The 15,371-nt window shown below is 35.3% G+C and overlaps 1 protein-coding gene across 4 annotated transcripts in view; it reads left to right on the top strand.

Moving 5' to 3' along the window:
- Positions 1-15,371, top strand: part of TRIM55 (tripartite motif containing 55) — a 43,409-nt gene that overhangs the window by 16,238 nt on the left and 11,800 nt on the right. For 2 of the 4 annotated variants that reach the window (XM_081951618.1, XM_081951616.1), the window contains exons 5-10: positions 465-698; positions 2,134-2,156; positions 2,256-2,380; positions 4,458-4,678; positions 6,246-6,533; positions 10,246-10,336. In XM_081951618.1, the coding sequence (XP_081807744.1) occupies positions 465-698; positions 2,134-2,156; positions 2,256-2,380; positions 4,458-4,678; positions 6,246-6,533; positions 10,246-10,336 (982 nt within the window). The remainder of the gene's footprint in view (positions 1-464; positions 699-2,133; positions 2,157-2,255; positions 2,381-4,457; positions 4,679-6,245; positions 6,534-10,245; positions 10,337-15,371) is intronic. The other 2 variants (XR_014175258.1, XM_081951617.1) reach the window with 1 other exon arrangement.

The following is a 15,371-nucleotide window of genomic DNA, read 5'->3' on the forward strand; positions in this document are numbered from 1 at the left end:
TGCAATATAATTATAAACATTGTAAATGACAATGTTTGAAAGGGGTTGGAGGAATTTGCAAGTCACGCTAAATATTTTTAGTATAAACACTTATTTAAAAGCTATTACATTTCATATTTTTAGAATATTTATTCTAAAATTAAAATGATATTTATCATTTTATGAAATGTTTAGAGCTCTAACATCAGCATTTGAAAAAAGTTTCATTATTATTACTTATTATGAGGCAAATTTAGTTGAGTGTTAGTTTGGAATGTTCAAAACTCAAAATTCCCTCTTTGTTCATATCACCGTCGTGATTTGATTCAATCAATGAAGTTTGTTAATTTCTACAAGATACTGTGAAAGGTTTTTAAAAAAGAAAAAGCTTTTTCAGTGCAGAGGCATTTCCCTCAATTTATAGAAATAAAAACAGATGCAGTCGGCATAATCCTCTTAACACAAAGTTAATGATTCATTCACAGGAATGCTGCAAAAGGCAGAAGGATCAACTATGTGAAAAATTTGATTATTTGTACGCAATATTGGAAGAACGAAAAAGTGAGATGACACAAATAATCACTCGGAGCCAAGAGGAGAAATTGGAACATGTCCGATCTCTGATAAAAAAGTATGCAGATCACTTAGAGACAGTATCAAAACTGGTAGAATCAGGCATCCAATTTGTGGAAGAGCCAGAAATGGCTCTATTTTTACAGGTATGTTGCAGAAAAGTTTTTTTGTAATGAGAATGTATCATTATACATCTTCTAATTAAACCTTCCCTTGTGCTAAATCTCTCAGAGGAAAATGTCTTTTCCTTAGCATTTTTCTTAGCATTCCTCTTAGCACTATGGAAAGTGCAATTTGAATGTTCACCATGTACTTCTCAAATGTAAGTTTTATAGAATATCTACCTGTGTAGTACTTTTTATATTCAGTCTAAAAATTGTATTTTTAGGATTTATGGTACTTTCTTAAAGTGGGAGAAAATGGATAAACAGACAACACTTACAGGGAAATATGATTTTCAAAGTGAAAAACAAAAGATGTATTTGAGATGACACTTATCCTAGGGTTTTTAAATGAAGATAATAAAAACCCTTTGGAACATAATACAGCATACTGTATAAGGAAATAATTAGATTATATTGTGTTTTATGTCAAAGTGACCCAATTTTACCCAAAAATTAAATTTAAATTTTAATTGATAACAAATTTTCTCCTGAGCAGTTTATATTTTAATCTGCAGAATCAGATGGTTCTTATTGAATTAGAATTTCTTACTTTGTGAAGATCATCTTCAAGTTCCTTCAGATTTTGCAGAGATGACAGTGTATTATATTAGAACATGTATCTTTATTTTTAGCTGGGTGCTCTCCCAAACAAGAAAGTTAGAATTTGATCATTCCTTCTGTTAAGTACATCAGGTAAATTGAATATGAATAGCCTGGTATTTCCCAATATGAAAAATGCACTAATACTATACTCCTGTCAGCTTATAATTGATGCATATTTCAGTCATTACTCTATAAAAAAGAAAAAAAAGAAAAAATTACTCTATAGTGCAAATGAAACAAGAATCATAGCTATAGAGCACTTTGTGATATTAGTTGGTCTACATTATTGCTTAACCCAAGGAACAAAATGATTTGCTGTTCTGTGATGAACTAAATGTTCAAGCTGTGAACAGCAGACAGGACAAACCATAGCAGCTTGTAATCTTTATGGGCGTGATTTTAGAAATGTGTACATCAGTGTATAACAGAGATGGGGAACATATAATTGTTTATATGTTGTCACGATATATGTCTTATAGCTCTTAACAACCATTGCAGCTATGCTAACTGTAGTTTTGAAAGTTTTAATTTAACAACATCAAGAGGATCTCTTGTTTCCCAATGTGGCCTAGAGAAATTAACAATTAAAATATCTTTCTAGATCAAAATATGCTTTCTAGTTTGGTTTCCTCTAGGGGTCCACTTTTGCATTACCTTGGTGGAATATCTTGTTATGGTTAGAATTCCAGCTATTATTTGTTAAAAATATATTCTAACGTTTTATACATGAATGAACTTTAAACCTGTACGTTGAAAAGAAAAGGAAGAAGTTATTAAATAATGTATTTTATTGGCTATATTTTATTTTTCACAGAATGCTAAAGCATTGCTACAAAAGTAAGTAAAGATGTGTTACCATTTTCATCATAAACCAACAATTTTTAAACTGTTCAGTTGCAAAATAATGCAAATGACACAATGATGTTTCTATTTTAGAATTACTGAAGCTTCTAAAGCATTTCAGATGGAAAAAATAGAGAAAGGCTATGAAAATATGACCCACTTCACAGTCAATCTTAATAGAGAAGAAAAGATTATTAGAGAAATTTACTTTTACAGAGGTAGGTTTCCCTTTTTAAAAAAGCTTATTTTCCCTTTAGCTGTGAAGCATTCAATTTTTGTGAAGACATCTTGTCACAAAAATAATTGAAAGACCTTTTTGACATTCTACAAAAGTGAAAGATATATTTTACATGTCTAATAATCAAAAGTAAACTCATGAAGACTAAGATTGTATGATGAAATATATGGGTTTTTCCCCCATAGAATCTGAGCTTTGGCATTAGTGTTGTAAATCTTTCAAGATTCCAACATTCAGTATACATCAAAGCTATTAACCTCTGTCTGATCTGTTTATATGACTAGCAGAACCTTAGCAATGATTACCAATAGTGATTCATGATAGAACATTTCCTTGAATAACGATAGTTATCAAGTTTGATTATGTGTATTTATATACCCAAAAGATGTTAATTACTACCAATGTTATACTGAGAAATATTGACAGGTTATTTATGTGTGTGCACATGTGTATCTATGACCATGTATATGAATTTATATACAGTAGGCAATAGTATTTATCCAGTGTTTACAGCCATTGTAAAGAAAGAATGTCAATTTTGTTGATAGTCAAAGTTCCTGGAATCTTATTGAAAAAGTGATAATAGAAAGCTTCTCATTCTCTATTCTAACCTTGTTGTATTCATAAATGTAGTGGTAAATGAAGAGTGAGAAACAAAAGGGTAAACAACTATTTTAAATAAAATTTTGGAACAAATATAGTCAAGATAGAAGGGCAACTTTTCCATCAAGAAAAGGTAAATTCTGTGGTGCTATGCCACCCTAAAATAATGTATTTGTGTGACCCCGGTTACTTAATTTGAGACACAACACTATGTGACAAGTTGAGCTCCTGTTCTTGCTCAGCTCCTGCCAACCTAGCAGTTTGAAAGCATGCAAATGCGAATAGATAAATAGGTACCACTTCGGTGGGAAGGGAACAGTATTTAACCACATTTATATTAGTTAGATCAAAAGCAGCTCAAGTTCACAAATACATCTTTATAAACTATCATTTATCAGAACTTGGTATTTTGTGCGCTTATTGAAATATTTATCACCAGAAAGGTGAAGCTGGACCCAGTAGTTATCGTATTACAAAGTCAGTTCAGAATACCCTTTCAGAAAAACAAGGCTACTGAATGCTAACAAACCTTTTCCACATAATCCTGAGATAGTTGCATGCATCATATCATGTCATACTCATTGTAGAACACAATTTCATTTCAAATCTTTGATCCAATAAGGTACAAAATCATGTGATCAGCCTAGTTGTGAGCATTTCAGGAAAGAGGTGGAACTGTATCCTTTAGCTTCTTTGCTACATTATGTTGCTGTTAAGTAATATTCCTCGATATATATTTCAGCACAAACAGGAGGCAGATTGGGAAGAGGGATTGTTTACCTATGTACAGCACAGAAAGTTTGCGGGCAAGGGGAATTATTTTCTTTCCCTTTTTTATACACAAATAGTATAAGCATATGTTGGCAACCCCATATGTCTAATATATTCTTAAATTGTTCCATTGGAGACCTTTTTTATTTTAAGTAACATACAATTACAATGATTTAGCCATTGACATTCTGACCAATGACCATATCCTGGCCATAATTGCACTTCCCACTTTTCCTAGAAATAAAGGACTCAGTGACAAACATCAAAGGACTCAGGACTGAAAGTCGAAAGCCTGCCATGATAGTTTGTCCACTCTCTACACAAGCTACTTCCTCTTATTCTGTTCTGATTATTAGATGAATAGTTTCTGCTTCTAAAAAAAACAATGTGCTAACCATTCTAGGAAATCTCAAAGTCCTTTGGGAAGGTTTCACAGAAAAACAAGTTGTTAATTTTATTATGTGTTGAGAGAAACAACTATGAACAGGAACTGATACAAAAATACTATTCTTCTCTCTGTGTTTTTTTTTTTTGATGCAATTCAATTCCTTTAATAGGGCCATAGACAAATATTCCTGCTTAGAAAAGAGTAAACCAGAACTTTTAGAACCAAAGATTCTCTATTAACAAATTTTATTTTAGAGGAAACCAATGATTGTATTTTCCCTTTTATGTTACAATAGAAGAAGAGGATGAGGATGAAGAAGATGCTATAGAAGGGAAAACACCAGATGAAATCCACACTGAATCATCAGGTGAAGAAGATGAAATAGCTGAACAAGCATCATCTCAGCAACTTCAACAGGATATTGCATTGAAAGACACACTAGCAGTATCTCAGAGTAACCTGGCACCATCATTACCTTCTAACCCACTAGTTAATACTCCCACGACAGCAAAACAGGTAACTAATATTCTCATATCAGTTATGTTAAATATTTTATCACTTTGTTAATCCCTTTATTAATTAAATATCACTTTAATTAATACTTTAGTTAATTCATTAGGCCAGTCTTCCCCAATTTTTGGTACCTTGAGTGTGTTGGTCTACAACTCCTACAAATTTCTTGCTCTCTAGTAAATTTGGGGAATTGTCAATCAACATATTCTTACCCCGAAGATTGCAGAAGTAAAGAGATGAGTGAAAACCTGGAAGCTTCATCTAGAGCAAGTGGAATGATTTTCTGCATACAGAAGACCACCATTGGATGCAGCCCTTAACATTTTACTTAGCGCATACTAAAAAAATCCAATTGCAATAGAAAATAAACCTCACCTAGCCTACCTTGCCATTTTCTGATACAGTACTTTTAAAACTAGAATTCCTGTTAATGTCATTTTAAATAAAGTCGTAACCTTTTACCTAGAACAAATAAAAACCAACTGAGGCTTTAAAAAGTAGCATTATGTAAAATAAAGCCAACATAAAATAATTAATAAAACAACTAGTAGAATTCAGAATTTAACAAAAAGATTTAAAACTTTCTTTTTACTTTGGCTGCAGATGGTGTATTTAACAAACAACCTCCCAAGCTGAGTTTACCATTTCCTTGGTATGAACTTTAATTACCCACTGCTGACTTAAAAGTGTTATCCCTCATCCTTGAATTGGCAGCAAATTATACTGGCTTGACCTTGACTGTTTCCATTACCGATTCCTGTCCTGTCTCTATTTCTTATATTTCAAATCACTGAAGTCACCGGCATTCCTTGCATGTAACGGGAAGTAATAGCTAGCAGATTTTACTTTTTTAAAAAAATGTCTTCACTAAATTCAAAAACCAAAATTAAAATATAAACCAAATAAAAGGAAAAATGGAGAGAGAATAACAGGACAAGTTAAAAAGTGACCAAAAAACACCTATCAAATAAATATATAACAATAGCGACCCCCAACTTTTTTCTGTACCAATAATACAATACAACAATCTCTAAGTTTAAATAAATAATACCAGTACTTAAAATATCCTAAAATACTAACACTTAACATTCTAAAGAACCAATATTCATAATATATTATTCACTTAATTTTAATCTAAGGTATTGTATATTGTCAATAAGAACAACCATATAATTATAAATCCACAATATTTCTCTGGTCACAAATTTACACTCTTGAGGCTGCCCTTGCGTTGTGTTGGAATAAGGTAGAAAGCACTCATGGATAGGGCCAACATGAAGCAAACTGCATGGGAAGACAATAGAAGAAGATGTTGCCACGACACGTTTGTGTGATGTGTTCTGTTCTGTTATGGTTGGGGATAAGAATGGAAAAGCTCTAAGATCTGCTGCATATTTAAGTAATCAATAAGCATAGTTTAGGATTTCAAGTATAGAAAACTAAAATATAAGTTTTCATGATGCTGCCCTTTCAGAGAGAAAGATGGGAAGAAATGGAGATTTAAAAAAAAACCACCTCAAATAATTTGCATTCTATTTTTTCTTTTCTTTTTTTAATCTTTCCTACTAAGGATGAAATTGTACATACTACTACAGCACAGCCTGCAGGACTAGTAGAGCCTGGACTACAGTCAAATGGAGACTCATCCGATCCCTTGTTCTACCCTAGTTGGTATAAAGCATCGCCACGACAAACAAGCAATTCAACTCCAGCTCCATTGACCGAGAGTAGGCAGGTAGGGCCTTCCATTCCTGTAGAAGTGAATGTCAAGAAGACAGTGGCTCCAGAAGCAGCTTCTGCAAATACAAATTCTGCTGTGTGTGGTAAGGAAGTTAACCAATCTACAGATACTTCACAGGTTAGTATAATTATTTGAATATGTTGCATTCAAATATTATTTTCTATGAAATAGTACCTCTAAGAAGGAAATTATGTTAGTACCTCGTTAACTCTAATATATGCCAGTTCAGCCACATAGAATTCCAATGAAATCTTAAAAGAAAATTGGAGAAGGAAGGTTACATTCTTAGACATAGACACTGTTTTGTAAATTTTTACATCAAGTGCAGTATATATAGTACTTATATATGCTGGCTTTTAAAAGCTAGTGCAGCCTTTCTTGATGTAATATTCCTAAAAATACCAAGAGATACTAGGAACTGTCATTTGACACCTCTAGAAGACATGGGCTTCACAAGAGAGGGCAATGACATCAGATGTATCATGATATCAGTGTGCAATTGAAGCCAGCGATGTGATGCCAACAATCTGATTTGTGTCTTTCATACAATGATGCATATGACATTCTTGCTTATTGTGCAATACCTTTACTGGTCAGCATTATTTTGGGATTAGCTGACTAAGCAATTTCCTCACTCATAATTTATAGTGCCATTGAAATACCTCTGTGCATACATATAAGTAGTAAACACAACACTAGCTGAATGACACTGGCCAATGCTACAAAGTTTTAATAAAGAGGTGTCCCTAATCAAACACTTTACAAAAATTTACATATATTAGCTTCAGTTTCCAAGGCACATAGTTGCATAGCCCTTTTGCATAGCTGTCCTCCAAGATCAGGGGAATTTAGCGATCAGTAACTGCCCCACCCCCACCCCTGTACAAAAGAAGCTTGCCTTGGGTCTCTGGTTTCCACTATCCTCTCGGACCAATTTGCATCACTTTTAGAAAGGAGGACAGCTTTAAGCTGCTCCTCTTTTATGCTTGGGCAAGAACTGAAGTTGCAACAGCAAGTAGGAAGATCAAGATTATGTCTTGATTATGGGGTTGAAATGCTTGCCTTGGGAGTTACCTGATAGTTCTGACAACAGAAGCCACTTTTGTTTGCAATCTATATGAAACAGATACACACACACACACACACACACACACACACACACACACACACACACGATCATCAATCAAGGTAACATGTATTGTAGATTTAAACCTGGCTGGAATCTCAAGAATGTGCAAATGGTTCTATGAAATCAACAGATCTTTAAATATGAATTTGAGAAATACTGAGTTCTAGGCAGCCATCCTCTCACCAGAAAATCCTACACAGAAAAATTATATGGGAATTCTGGGGAAAAAATGATTTCCATAATGAGGAGCCCTGGTAGTGCAGTGGTTGGAATGCAGCATTCTAACTCTGTCCATAGCCAGGAGTTTGATCCTGGACAGCTCAGCCTTCCATCCTTCCGAGGTCAGTTAAATGAGGATCAGATAGTTGGGGAAAATGTACTTGTAAACCACTTAGAGTGTCCTGTAGAGCACTATAGAGCAGTATGTAGGTCTACATGCCATGGCTATATAAATAAAAGCTATCTCAATAAAAGCTTTGAAAACAGTTCTAAGATTATGCAAAAAGGCAGGTGGAAACTGAAGGTATATAATTCAAATTCATGGTATTCATGAAAATACAAAAACAAATTTTCATTTGAATCATGTGTTTATGTTTACTTTAGACAAATTAAATAACTTTACCAGATGAATATGTATCATGAATTCCAGTTGTGCAGTCACACAACTGGAAAATACTTAATTCTTTCCACATTTTATATTATTTATATCATGATGGTTGAAACCTCATTTTCTTCCCTATTGTTAGTAGCAATATAAAAAACACAATGAGCTTTGAATCAGATATAATCAGAAAGCAGTAAGTACATAGTTCGGATCAGTATATGTGCTTAACTGCGTATCACTTCACAAGAAGAAGAAGATAAGGATGTAGCTTTCACCAGTTCTTTTTATTCTTTGCAATTCATCAGACTACTAAAATATTGCTCTGGAGACTTTCTCACCCTCTAAAACACTATTGAAAGTACTTCTGGAACTGAACAGAGCTTTAGCAGATCCTGCATTAAGCAGGGGGTTGGACTAGATGTCCTCTAATATACAGTACATGATTCTGTAAAAAAAATAGCAAAATATGCTTTCCCATCATTTTCCTCAAATGGGCAGCATCCCTTGGATTCATTTGGCTCGTTAGGTGGAAGGAATAATTTTCATTGTCAAATTGGCATGTTTGGATCTAACCTCATGAAATAACTAATGGTATTAAGAGAAAATCACACTGAGTTCAGAGGGGTTTATTTCAGAAAAGAAATTATTGGATTGAAGTGTAATTTAGCACATTTGCAAATGTATGGTAATGCCTGTGACACTGAAGGTATCTGAAAATCATGACTTAATAAAATCAGCTGCATTTGTAATCGAAAGTTAACATTTCATCTTCACTAATTCCAAGCAAATCTCCTTATGTAGTTCTCAGATAAGAGACTTCTGTGGAGAGACAAAGCTCCAAACTCCCTGTGCAATTACTAAATTATTATAAACTCATTATTGTCTGGATGAAGATCTTGAGACCTATTACTTTAAATGATTCGCTAATAGTTCGATTGTGTAGTGCAGATAAAGATTAAGATAATATATAATTCAGCAGCCAATCTTTAATCTTATCTGTTTGCATCATTATACTTCATGCCAGAGGATTTCAGAGCCAGGAACAGAGCAGAGTACCAAGGTCACCACTATGGATAGCCTCTGGTTAAAACAAAAACAACACCCCCCCCCCAACAATATCTGTTCAGTTATGTCTGCTACCATTGCTGAACAGGGTTCCCTTGCCCAAAACAAAGGTGTTTTGTTCCTCCAGACCTACCTGAGAGTATTGCAAGCAGAGCCACTTACTTTCCTGGCCCTAAGACATGCTGGTGTCAGTACATTTTGGCAGGTGAAGTGGCTAGCCACTATGCTGCTGGTGGACATTGGTCTCCTCAGAGTGGGGCACTGACAGCTTTTGCCCCAAATAGCCTGCTTTCAGGTACAGCCCCTTTACTGCATTGAATTTACTTTTATTTACTTATTAAATGTATATGCTGCCCACCACACTATCCAAGTGATTCTGGTCAGCGTACAATGTAGCACAGTATATAATTATACATTTTATTGGTGCTTACAAAATTGCCATATAAATGTGTTAGGATCCTGCCATTGCAAAGCTCTGAATCAAGATCCTACTGAGGTCAGAGCTCGGAGTCACACAGAGCTAGGAGGAACTTTTTGTGAGGGAGGAAGCCTTTTGTAGGAGTGTCTGTTCAGAAGGCCCACATTATCAGTTTGGGTGAGTGGATTCAGACTATAAGCTAAAGTCAAACAAACCACAATAAGGGTCATTTCAGTTAAGTTGAGGGTCTGTCAATGGCATGGAGTCAACTCACTCCTATTCAGAAAGCTCACCCTAAAAATCACTGCTGGGCACCTCAGTCTGTGCCAGCATTTTGATTTCTTTAGCTCAAATTGGGGCAGGCAAAGACTGAATAAGATATTCTAAGTCGGGAGTCTTTATTGTTGCCTGACATTTTAATTTGTACATGCTTCTTACAAGGACTAATCTGGCACAAAGTTTACTTGATATTGCTTGAATAACCCACCTGGCATTTTAAAAAACTGGGCACAATGTATACTGAGAGTGGAATGTCTTCTTCACCTGGCTCAACAGTTATGAGCAGATGATTTTGGTGACATTGGTGAAATCATGTTTTATTATTTCCTCACAGGGGTTGACATTCTGCATATCAGTTTTGGCTTTTCTTATCTTACTGCACCATATCTGGAATCAGATTCAGTACATGGTTTTTACTTTGAGGGGTAGGAACTGTTTTGTTTTATCTCAACTAACAGCACCAGTTTTTTTCTCTAGCAATGCCTGCAGGTAGTTTAAGAAACAAAGATCCCATTTTTTTTCATCTAAAAGGACCATACTATCATGTCATTAATGCTATAAAGCTTTTCCTCCTCATCTTTCCCTCCTCTGAAATGTTGTCCTGGATGTTACACCGCATGATTAAAAAATGAGACCTTGTAGTGAAAGAGAAAATTAAATATATTGGAGATCCCATATTAATCTCACAGACAAATATTTCAGCATTTCTGGAGATGTTTAAAATGGTGGATGTAACAAAGTGCAATTTCCACATAAATAAGCACCTTAATGATTGCTTATCCCAAATGTATGCAAATTATTCTCAGCAGAGAAGGCCCAAGAAGCAACATTATTTGTCCTTTATGACCAACTACTTCTGTATTTTTTTCTCGTCATGAAAAAATATATATTTCAAACCAAAAAGAGGGGACCACATGATTACCTCCTCCATGTATATGTATATGTACGTGCATGTGTTTATGTGTATGTGTGTATGTATTGTATGTATATGTATATTTGTATGGGTTTTTATTGTACGCCGCCCCGAGTCCTTTTGGAGAGGGAGCGGCTAACAAATTAAATTTATTCTATTTATTCTATTAAAATTATGACTGGGTTCACACATCACACTAACTACATTATGGCTTAGCATGTTAAGTGAACCCAATCAACATATCCTTGCTCCCTGATTTTAAACCTAATCTTCTCCTTAGTACACTCATTTAGTATAAGTAGGAGGTTTCCTATCAAAGGAAGTATTAAAACACGTTGTCCTTTGCATGCATTTCACATTCCATATGTGTGCCACCTGATTTCCCTCCAAATTTTAAAGATCAGTTTTCTGTTAAAGTAACTATGAAATCATATTGTCACTATGCTTTACTGATTTTCCATTGGAAATTGGAGATCAGCTTATGTGGGATTTTCTGACAGTCTCCCATTCAAATATTAACCAGCCTAGACATCTGTGCAACATCACAACGCAGAGAGAAAAGGGACAGAGCTTGCAACACAATGCTGAAACACTGCTTATGTGACTCTGACCTCCCTTGCCAGTCAGATGTTGCTGGTTGCTAGGACAGGTCCCTGGAGACACTAATGTTCTGTTTTATGGCAAGAATTGAATAGAAGCAATTCCTTCATATCCTCTTTGATGCTGACATTTGGTGGCTTGGTCCATTTTTAAAAAGATTAGGAAGTCTACCCTGTTTCCCTGAAAATAAGTCCTCCCCGGATAATAAGCCCAATTGGGGCTTTTGAGCGCATGCGCTAAAATAAGCCCTCCCCCCCAAAAAAATATTGCAACACAGCAGCAGCCATGAGGTGACCACACTCGCCGCCTCCTGCACCTCAAAAATAAGAAGACCTCCCCAAAAATAAGGCCAAGCGCTTATTTCAGTGGTCAAAAGAAAATAAGGCCCTGTCTTATTTTCGGGGAAACACGGTAGATGGAGGGTTTTTTTCTACCATGCCCTTCATTTTTTTAAAACCTTCATGCATTTAATTAACTAGTTTTGTCCCAAAGGTGCTTTTTCAAGAGTCAACTGGTCTTTCTGGTTGTTTTTTTGAAGTCATTTCACTTCTCACCCAAGAAGCTTATTCAGCTCTGACGTCTTCAACGGCCTCTTGAAAAAGCACCTTTGGGACAACCATAACCTGGATGACCATGGATCTCCATAGACATTTAACTAGTTTTACTTAATAATCTTTGCAGGGTTGCTAAATATTTATCACTGTTTGGTAGTCTTTTGGCTAATCCTACCAATGGTACTATTTTATCATTACCAAATATTTTCATGTACCTGAGCAAGAAAATATTTTAAAATGTTTGTAGCATTTCAGAATTTTATTGTGCTACAGTATTGCTATTAGGGACTCAATTCAACTTACATTAATATTTTGTGCTCCTTTGTAGTTTTTGCAACTTTTGGACTTTCTAAAGATAGGTGGAGAGTGGAGAGGGAAGGAGGGAGGGAGGGGGGAGGGAGAGATAAAGATATATATATATATATATATGTAGATAGATAGATAGATAGATAGATAGATAGATAGATAGATAGATAGATAGATAGATAGATAGATGTTGCATTTGTGCTGATATGTGCAGTATGCTCCCTCCCATATTTGGACATACCAAGTGCTTTGACATAACACTTAAATATGTATGTGTGTGTGTATGTATGTATGTATGTATGTATGTATGTATATAGGTATAGGTATATGCATATGTATATATGTATACACACACACACACACACACACACACACACATGCAGGTCTTGACGTATTCGGGTGTTTTCATGTCCTGTTGCTTTAAGGTGCTGGAAGAGGGAGGAAGTTTTTTCTTCTTTTCTGACTGCATTCTTGTGTTCTGCGATGCCGTTCAGCACTGACCCAAAAAACCCCATCTTAAGAAACCTCAAAGACAAGATCCAGCTAGAAAACCAAGGAGTCTATGAAATACCATGCAAAATCTGCCCAGCCACCTACATTAGACAAAGTAATAGGAGAATAAATGCATGCATCAAAGAACACAAGAACGCAGTCAGAAAAAACGAAAAAACGTCCTCCCTCTTCCAGCACCTTAAAGCAACAGGACATGGAATTGATTTTGAAAGAACCAAATTAATCTCCAAAATTGAACACTTCAACAAGAGAATAATTATGGAAGCCATCGAAATAGCCCACAACATGAATAAAAGTGCATGCTGGCTAATAAGATCATTAAAAGAAAGAACTGGAAGATCAGACAGTGAATTAATACCATGCTACGTTTGAGTTTCAAGAGATAAATTGTGATTATATTTTTTTAAAATTTTTCTAAATTGCAGGCTCTTGATTCCAAAGTCAGCTCAAATAAGTTCACTATTGTAATGAACATTTTAGGGTTCCATTTTAAAAGAAGCTTTTAGCACTTCAACCTTTCCAGACTATCCATCAAAAGTGTTTTATGACCGCTTTATTTTTTTGCATATAAAAAAAATAAAGAACCCTTTTAAAACCCTGGTTGCTTTTAAGAGTCTCAGTAGGAGTAAAACTTTATGAAAGTCTGTTTTAAAATAAATAACATAGTAACTGCCGTGCTGCATGGTTTTGAAGTTAAGCCATAAATTTTATGGCAATTAAGTATAGCAGGATCCCTACCAGTGCTTTATAGCTTGTTCAGTATCACTGAACCATCTATGTGCTGATCTAACAATGACAAGCTTTATATTCCCTCAGCAATATTTTGGTGATGCAGGGAAACACTCAAAATTGTTAGAGAAACAATCTAAAGTAACATTGTGTTCCTTCTTCAGTAGATACTTAAATCAAAAATCTAGCTCCCTCTTTAAAATGGAGCTGCTGCTCTTTCGTTTTCAATTTTCTCCTTATCTCCAGAGGCAGAGATGGTCATTCCTTGATGGAATGGAATACCTTATTTCAAGCTTTAAGGTGTACCCTACATTTTACGTAAAATCTATTTAATTATACGACTAGCACATATATGTACAAGAGGAACCTTTATCTTTTACCTTACCGACAGGTGAAATGCAAGTTCTTAGAATCCGGCGTGGGAGGGAACTCAAGAGGTCAGCTAGTCTAAGCCCCTGGCCCGTGCTCCGAATCGGAACTTTTTGCTTATATTCAGAATTTAAGAAGCCTTCCTCTCTCGTGCTGGGAATGGTTGGGGAGGGCAGGTGTGGGAGAGAAATATAAAGGGAGGGCAGAAGGGGGATTTGATTTTTCAGGCAGGGAAAGAGACAGATGTTAGGGGGTGTAAGCAACCATTTTGCCGGCTTTCTCCTGAAAGAGCCAGCTTTGCATTGTGGGGTTGCTTTCAGGATATCCAGGTCCTGCCATCGATAAGACCAGTCCGGCTTTGAAGTCTTAATTTACTCCAGATTAACCTGATGGCAACGTACCATGCCTTCATGTGGATTTAATTTAGCCAGTTAAATCTCAACCCTAATATAGCAACTTACTTTAAGTTAGAGCCGCATTTAAATTTTCTCAATCTTTAAAAGAACACCATAAAGAGGTAACTATGGCCTATTCCTCACAACAAGCAGAGGAGGGATAAGGAATAGTTTTCGCTTATCATTTGTGTGATTTATTTGCATCCTAAGCTTTTTTTTTCCATTTCCCCATGGAGTTCGAAAGTTTTGTTTAGTTTACTTTATTGTCATTGCACATCGTACAATGAAATTAAATGCCATCTTCAGTGTGCATTATAACAATAAAAATAAAAACACAAACACACATTCTTCACATGCTATATAATTGAAATTGAAAACCCGATATTGCATTAATATTACACTATACCATAGCATTCAATATAGTTACTGCCCTGGGATAGAAGCTGTTTTTCAGCCTATTTGTCCTTGTTGTTATTATCCTGTACCCTCTGCCAGATGGTAATAGTTCAAAAAGGGGTTCCCAGGATGAGATGGATCTTTAAGGATGTTTTGAAGTTTCTTAAGGCAGCAGGAGCTATAAAGCTCTTCCAAAGAGGGAAGAGGACAATCAATGATCTTCTGGGCAATGGCGTTAACCCTCTGGAGTGCTGTCCTATCTGCCACTGTGCAATTGGCAATCCATACACAGGTGCAGTAAGTTAAAATACTCTCTATTTCTCTATAACTAGAAAGTTGAGCTTGTTGTGGCTATAGATGGTAAGGGAAGTAATGGGAAAGAAGATACTTACAGAGAACAACTTTTCTTTCTTATTTCTCTAATCCAATTGCCCCTTTGAAGGTTTTCGGTTTTGAGGGGAAAACAGTCACATATTGGTGCTTAAGATATACTTTACAACATAATGTAGCATGTCTTTTAAATCTGGAAGTATATTCCTGAGTTTTTCTTTTTTTAATTTAGTCTTCACATCTGATTTCTGGAAATTGCTCATATGATTCAATAACACCAGTGAAAAGCTGTTGCAAAGACAAAGCATTTTGTAACATTTCAAGGCAATGGTGTTGCTATAATTAATTTTGTCAG

This window comes from Natrix helvetica (assembly GCF_964273705.1).
Source record: "Natrix helvetica genome assembly, chromosome: 4".
NCBI lineage: Eukaryota > Metazoa > Chordata > Lepidosauria > Squamata > Natricidae > Natrix > Natrix helvetica.